The sequence below is a fragment of the Atta cephalotes genome, assembly GCF_000143395.1.
Source record: "Atta cephalotes unplaced genomic scaffold scaffold00008, whole genome shotgun sequence".
Lineage (NCBI taxonomy): Eukaryota > Metazoa > Arthropoda > Insecta > Hymenoptera > Formicidae > Atta > Atta cephalotes.
In genome coordinates, this window is record NW_012130072.1 from 2,381,747 (window position 1) to 2,389,774 (window position 8,028).

The 8,028-nt window shown below is 29.3% G+C and overlaps 1 protein-coding gene across 1 annotated transcript in view; it reads left to right on the forward strand.

The window, feature by feature from the left end:
* The first annotated feature begins 2,863 nt into the window (after positions 1-2,863).
* Positions 2,864-8,028, forward strand: part of LOC105627143 (cysteine-rich secretory protein 1-like) — a 14,950-nt gene continuing 9,785 nt past the window's right edge. Inside the window, exons 1-2 of the mRNA XM_012208430.1 lie at positions 2,864-2,954; positions 4,450-4,586. Of these exons, the coding sequence (XP_012063820.1) occupies positions 2,864-2,954; positions 4,450-4,586 (228 nt within the window). The remainder of the gene's footprint in view (positions 2,955-4,449; positions 4,587-8,028) is intronic.

Here is an 8,028-nt window from a genome sequence, read left to right on the forward strand (position 1 = left end):
CTACTACGTGTGTTTCGACAAAAGAGTGTGTTTGTACTGTTACATACGGTTTTGAAAAATGCCAAGGTACATACAAATCTTAAACATCGAAGAAAGAAAGAGAAAGAGAAAGAAAATGTTTACACAATATAATGCTTAACTTACTATATGTTAACGTTAAGTTTTATATTGATATAAAGTTTAACTTACTATATGTATATAACTTCTACATAGCATAGGGATGAAATTTATAACTGACAGCAAAAATTAATTTAATAGTGATTTTAATTATAAGCTCGTATATACACTTTGTTTGCTCTTTTTATAACAGTTCATTTAACTTTTATTTCGCACTTTCGTATTCAAAATGCACTTGCAACCGAATCATAAAACGATAGATCGTAAAAAAGTTGTTTAATAAAGAATTCTTTTTCTTATATTATTTATTTAAGAAATATAGTTTCTGTGATAATATATAGATATAAAGAGTCGCCTGAGATTTTTAATGAGACTTGTTAAAATAAAAATTGATATAAATGAAAGAATTTAAAAAATAAAATTTCACGAAGCGGCGTTGTAAACTAAAAGACAATTGCTATAAAAATCATGAACATTTACGACAAATTCGTTGCTTTTGAGAAATTCCTGAATTAGAGAAACTCTATTACCACTTTTGACGTTTTGTCGTTCCTCAAACATGTATACTATAACTGGTCAACGCGGCCAACAAAATTGCAAATAGTTATTACGACTTGGATTCCACACGCCGTATGCTTAGCATGTCGAAGCAAATAGCAATAGCCTGTACGAAATTCCAAATGTTTGGTGAGTTGGCATTAGCGTTTCTCGGAATCCCGAGAAACCACGAGTACTTTCCGAGGATTTCAAATATTAATGCACTGGATATTCATAGAAGCTCTGTCTTTATTCGGACAAATCCAATATCCGGACTGTATGTATATTTAAAAGATATCGTCAGTCGTATTTCTATGCATTCTACGTATATTCAATTTTTTGACATAATATCGATGAAATGATACAAATTAATATAATATAATTTTATATACCTTTAAAATCAAATAAAATTATTAAAATTTGTTAAATACTATAAAGACAAATTAAAATTTATAATTACACAATACAATGTGACAATATTTAATTAAGAAAAATTTAAAAGCTTTGTTATTAATTCTTGTCTTTCGAGTCGTCAAACGGAATGAGAGCGGATGTCTTACGTTTTTCTTATGTCAATTTCAAAATTAGGTGATCAAAATCTAATCAACGCGAGAAACATGCCGAGAAATATCCATATCATCTGTCTTCAACTATTTTGCATACGTTTCGTCTACAAGAGAGAGAAGCTAGAAGAGGGAGAATCGGAATATCTTTCGGTCGGAAGACGGAGGATATTCTAAAAGAGAAAATGAAAAGTGGCGGACGTAAGTGTGTGCAGGGTTGAGGAAATAAAATGTGTCTTTGATGTCGTTCAGCTTGGCGAACCTTTTTGCATTTCTTTGATATTTCAAAGTTCTATAAGTTTTCGCAGTAGATAGAACAGAAGAAGGCAAACTTCGGTTTCATCATCTAAAAAGACTCGTTATTAAAGAGAACATAATATTATTTGACTATACATAAGTATACATATATTTCAGTAATTTTTACATGTTTAAATAATACTTATATTAAAAGCTTGAGTGATATTTATATAAGTATAAAAAATTTTAATTAATCTTTATAGATCTTTTGAAAATGTTCATATAATTTCCGATAATTAAAGAATAATTTATGAGAATTAAATTTATCAAAATTATATTATTCATATAATTTATCATCAATTATTCATTATCAATTTAAGTAAATTAATTATAGAATGTAAGAATATGGATAATTGCTACTTAATACAATATTTCCTATTGATTTTTACTAATGTATACTAACAATAAGTAATAAAAAATATTTAACAAATATTCTAACTATCAGCGTTTCAAATGTAAAATTATATTGAGAATTGAATTAGAAATACTATCAAGTCTTATTGAAAGTATTTCATTGTTGTCTAGTGAACTAATTAAAAAGAAAATCGAGGAATTTTGTTCGTTTGGTGAGCCATTGCATGAACGCAAATAACGTTCAGCGTAATCTGTCTTCGTACGTGCCATTTGCCTTTGACGTTTACCACCGCGAAGGGCGTCGTGCTATTGATGATAGCGGCGGCGTTGTCAGGGTTGATAGCGGGGTTGATAACGCTACGCTCGTGGACACACAGTTTCGCGGGCGAGAAATAATGAAATTTGCCGTTGACGAGGCGAATAGTGATTAATGAGCCGCACACAGGTGCAAATGTCGTGTCGCTCGACTGAGGCTGCGCACATGAGGATGTACGCTGTGCTGGAAAAGTTCGACGACCGAATGACTAACAAGAACGGGGAGAAAAAGATTGATCGAAATACAATTCGGAGGAGATAAAAAACTCATGTACAAACTTCGTTTGTGATTTCTTTGACCGATTCGAAGTCGATTTTCCTTTAGCAAAACATTGGAATTTATTCTCTGATATTTTTTTTTATTTTCAACATTATCTTTTGGGAATTAAGTATTACGTTAAAAATAAAGTTAATGAACGAATAAATAATCAAGACAAACGAATAAATTTGCGAATACAATTGTATAATATCAATTGCTCGTAATATAATGCATGAAGAAAGATGTCTTACAGTTCTAAAGGTACTTTCAGTTTATTTTTTAATGTTCACTATACTTTCCAAGTTTTAAAATGTAATTTTTCTTGTTTAAATAATTTTGCGCCTTGTATATTAATAGAACAGAATTTAGTAGTAAGAACACTTGGAATATAAACGGCTTCATTTCATGTTTCAGCTCATATATGCAGACAATGAAGTGGCTTTGGATAATTGTCTTGGTGGCTTTGGCGCTGCCAGCTGCTGTACCACGAAAAATCCACAGAAGCAAGCCCAGTAAATATTGTTTTTATAATTTTATATAAATAATTTTCATACATAGAAAAATTATTTTATATTTGTATTGAAACGATCTTTGTTAAAATTTTGGTGTTGAATTTTTAACATATCCGAGTGTTAATTTAAGTTTAAATATAATGTAACTGTGTTATTTGAATATTTTATGTTAAACTGATATTTAATATTTCTTAGCATTAAAATAACATTTATGAGCATGAAAAAATAATGTAAAAATAATATAATTTTAAAAGATTAGATTCTAAAATAAAAAAATAAAACAAACGTTTATTTAACTTATCATAATACTAATTTTATTAAAATGTTTTCACAATTTGCTTCTAAACTTTGTCAGTAATATATTTTTATTAACTTTTTACATCGTATTATTTACATTAATGTCTAACATTTTCATTTTTTGTATTAAATTAATATAGAAATTTGAACTATTTGGAACACATAAAATGTATTAAATTTAACATAAATGTAACTATATGAGCAGTTATAAGAAAAATATTAATCCTCAAATAAAAATCACATTTATGTGAAGAGAATGGTTTATCTCTTTCAATGAATTACTTTCATTAATTACAATTATCGCGACTTAGCTATATTTGCGCATTCTGAATTCTCTATCTGAGAAACGGAACTTTGTAAGGTAAGCTTTTGTATACAGAATACGAAGAACGTATCACGTAACTGTCTGAAAAAATATTCGATCATAACGTTTCCGTTTTCACCGTTATCCTATCATGGACATTCCTATATGATAGTCCCTGAAAGGATCGGAGAGCTACTTGATATATCACGAGCAGGCGGAAAGTCGATTTTGATCGGGGCAAGAATGCGGAGAATCACTTCACATCGTGATTGAAGAAAACTACTATTGCTTGTTTCACCGCATAACAACGGTAAGCCGATCTCGAAAGATATCTGTGATTGCTCAAAAATATTGCTCTGAACATACAATACTGCTATCTAAAATTGTACGATAAATTCTCGATACTTCTATCTGGATAATAAAAAATGAAAAACATATTCAATTTTTACGGAAACAATAAGACATTTAGATATCATCAAACAATTCAAAAAGGTATCACATGTTAGCAGGAATAGCATCGAAACTTTTCGTTTTTCAACTGGATATACGAGTAATTTCCGAAATGATTGGAAACCTTATGACAAGTCGCGAACAAACAGGAAGTTACAATAAAAAGCACATCATGAATCACACAAATATGAATTTCCGCATCCAGTTACATGGAATCCTCTTTTTTTTCTTTCTTATTCTCATATTTCTTTATATCTTGATTGACATATTTTGTTGGAGAGCAAAATACGTTATTATCTTCACTCTTGCGGCAAGATTTGATCAAGATTTTCTCTTTGCTGCTCTCGCAAAGAGGAAATGAGTAGTCACAGCTGTATTGGACTCAGGCCTTCGTCGGTGGCAGATGTCGGTTATTGAAAGGAAATATTTTCTTTTTGTTTTCAGCACCACGATTGTACGGTGACAGAGTCCCTATCAATTTAATAAGGACCACTAGCAGCAAGATACGGCAAAAGATCGTGGACACCCACAATTACTTTCGCACACAGGTCAAGCCATCTGGTGCCAACATACTCGTCATGGTAAGAATTCCTATATATTTCCATTTAATAAGGAAAGAAATCGATTCCCGTCGATTCCCGTCAATCCCGTTCGTATTTGTCGAAGACGTATTTTGATACTAGTCAATTTAATATATTGAAAGACAGTAATTAATTATTTATTTTAAGTATTAAAAACATTGTTGTTAAATACTTTAATTACAGTTTTTCGATAATAAAAATTTTATTAGATTTGTGAAGCATTAGAATTATATGCACTGGAAATGGGTTATTTTACATATCATGTTTATGAACTTTCAGAATATTTAATCATGCAATAATAACGGTTTGTAGGTTATACCATGCTTTTTTTAATACGAATGTTTTTCGTGTTAAAATCCCGAGTGTATTTTATATGTATAAATATATGTACGTAAAGCGGAAAAAGCTGTTTGTCAGAAATAGATCTATAATGATGTCACTTGATAGTGAATCGCTGCAGAATAGCGATAAACGATTTAAAAAGAGAACTTATACTGAAGCATCTTTTGTAGCGTTAGAAGTATAAACGCAAAGTATTTCAGCCAGACAAGAAATCGATATATTCTATTTCCGTTGATCGACGCCTGTCCGCGTGACTCGGAGCTTCAAAGTAAAATTGGTTTCGCCGGGCGGAAGTAGATGTTACGCGCTTCATCGGAACGTTTACGAGAACTTTCGCCGATCGCGATAACCACCTTTCTGTAAATTTCATCGGCAGTTCATCACGATATTTCAGAATCGTTCGCTTTTTGCCTGTCATCGTTTTCGCGCTACAGCGATACGATCAGTAGTCAATATTGAGAATTTTGATACACTTGTCATCGTGTTTTATCTACTCGCGATGACATACATATTTTTATTATTTCGCGAATAAAACATGGGAACATGAGAATTTTATCAAGATGCAATATAAGATGATTTCGCGATTTTTACAGTGATAATTATCAAATTTTGGATACACACGAAAACGACAGTTTTGCTGAAATATCTAAAAATTTTCTATAGATTTACATATAGATTTGAAAATAATTTTATTGATATCCATCAAAATAATTACGTAGGATATTCAAACTAGTTACTAAAATGTCAAAATTTTTTGCAGCACGGCATTGTCATTAATGCTTAAGTTAAGTATTCTATATAATTATTTTAATGATCCAAAAAACAAAATTATTTTCGATATAGATTTGTATCGACCTAAATTTTAAGATACTTTAACAAAATTGTTTTTTTCCATGTACATTTCACTATTGATTATTTGAAATAAATAAAAAAAGAGAGTAAAAAAAAGATATATAATGCGAACACACTATTTTTCACAGATATATCTATTAAATTTATCTAAAAGGTTCGTTGTATCACTCAAAAAAAGAGTTAAAAGTTTCAGCAAAATCGAAGCCATGAACTTTCATGTACTTTGTGTTTTATTTAAAAAGAAATATTTTACTCTTCTTTTCAAAGTAGTTCAGTTTTAACTTTGTTTAATATAGAGCTTCATAAAAAAAAGATAAATCTTTTATATCAACTTAAATGTACTTTGAGTGATAAAGAGACAGAATCATCTTTATCTCTTCTACATTTTTTAATACAAAGCATAAATAGTATTTAATAGAACATAGAACATTAAATATTTAAAACTGCTGATAATATTAAACATTGTTATGAATCCATTTTAAATAAAGGAATTCTGATGTAAATATATATATATATATATATATATATATTAAATATAATTTTATTATTATAAAATTATTATTAAATTTGAAGTTTTAAAAATTAAATTTTTGATATCAACTTCACTCGACTCTAGGATTTCTTCGCGCAGAATTTGTGAATAATGCGAGCGAGCGGTTTCGCAGCCTGTTCGAATAATAGTAGGGATGCTTGCTTTGAAATTCTATCGATTTTCCCAGATTCTCATCTTTCGATGCGCTTTCGACAATACATTGTCACTTTTCAAAATGGAATCTTTCCAAACTCTTCAGTGCGTATCTCTTTCCTTATAGAAATAGAAATAACTTTTCGACTGCCCTATAATCTTGATATCAATATTATCGGATGATTTCGTATGAATATTGAGTGATATTAAGTATGATACATTTTAATACATTAAATATTTTATGTAATATTTTTAAATAATATAATAATAAATTTTGTTGTTAAATTAAAACAACGTGAATTCTCTTTGTACATACACATACATACCACACACACACACACACACACACACACACACGCGCGCGCGCGCGCGCACGCACGAACAATATAAAATAATAAATATAAAAAGTATTGTTATATATTTATACTTAATACATAAAAATTGCTATTAAACTATTATTGAAATTTGAATTAGAAATGCATTATTGTATCATATTATTATTATTATTATTATTATTATTATTATTATTATTAAGCATTACTATACATAATATATTATTTTGAGGGAAAATATCAACACAAATATTTAAATATTCTAATTTAATTTTAAAAGATACTGACAATTTAAATTTATTTCTATGGGATCTAACCATTTTAAATTATATGATAATCATTTAGAGATCTTTATAGAGTGTTTCTGTATATAGTGTATAAACTGCTACAGCAGCTTCAACATATGAAAGCAAATCAAAAATGTCTAATAACATTTGTCTGATTTCGGAATGGTTTCGAAGTAACAGAATATTGAAGTATAAGGAAATAAGAATCATAGTAAATGATGTTTAATCATTATTTTTGTTCGTCGATTTGAATCTTGCATCTTTTTTTCATAGACAAGATCTTTTATTCATCTCCAAAATGTAAACAAATGCACGTTAAGAATGATTTCCTATGCGAACATTTCTCCATGATTACATTGAATTGGAAGAGGCCAGGACAGTCCCATTAAATGGGAAACGAAAACGACCTCACATCAATCGATTTTTTTCTTTGGAGACGAATGAAAGATCTAATCTACCAGAATGAATTTCAGAATGCAGAACAATTATGGTAACTGATACTTAATGTTGCCGATATTATCCACGAAACTCCAAATATTTGTCATCAAATCCGAAACAATTTGTTAATTCGTGTTACACTGAGAGAAAGAATTTTGTTAATTTAGCAAGCCACTAGTACTTTTAACCGGTGATCGGTAAATATGTGACAACAAATTTTGTTGTTGTGTTTGCTGTTAGTCTGCTATACCAATTAATTAATTAACAGAAGCAAACTACATAGAATCTAACCTATCTTTTGGATAGATTTTAGGCTCGTTTATATAGAATTCGTGGAGTCTTAAGTCTTGGTAGGAAACCGACCAAGCACAGTCAAATATAGGGAGAATATTTGATTAAAATTGATCAATTTCTTATCGATTTGGGATCTTGCAATCGTCTACGACTTTTATATATATATATATATATATATATATATATATATATATATATATATATGATCTTCT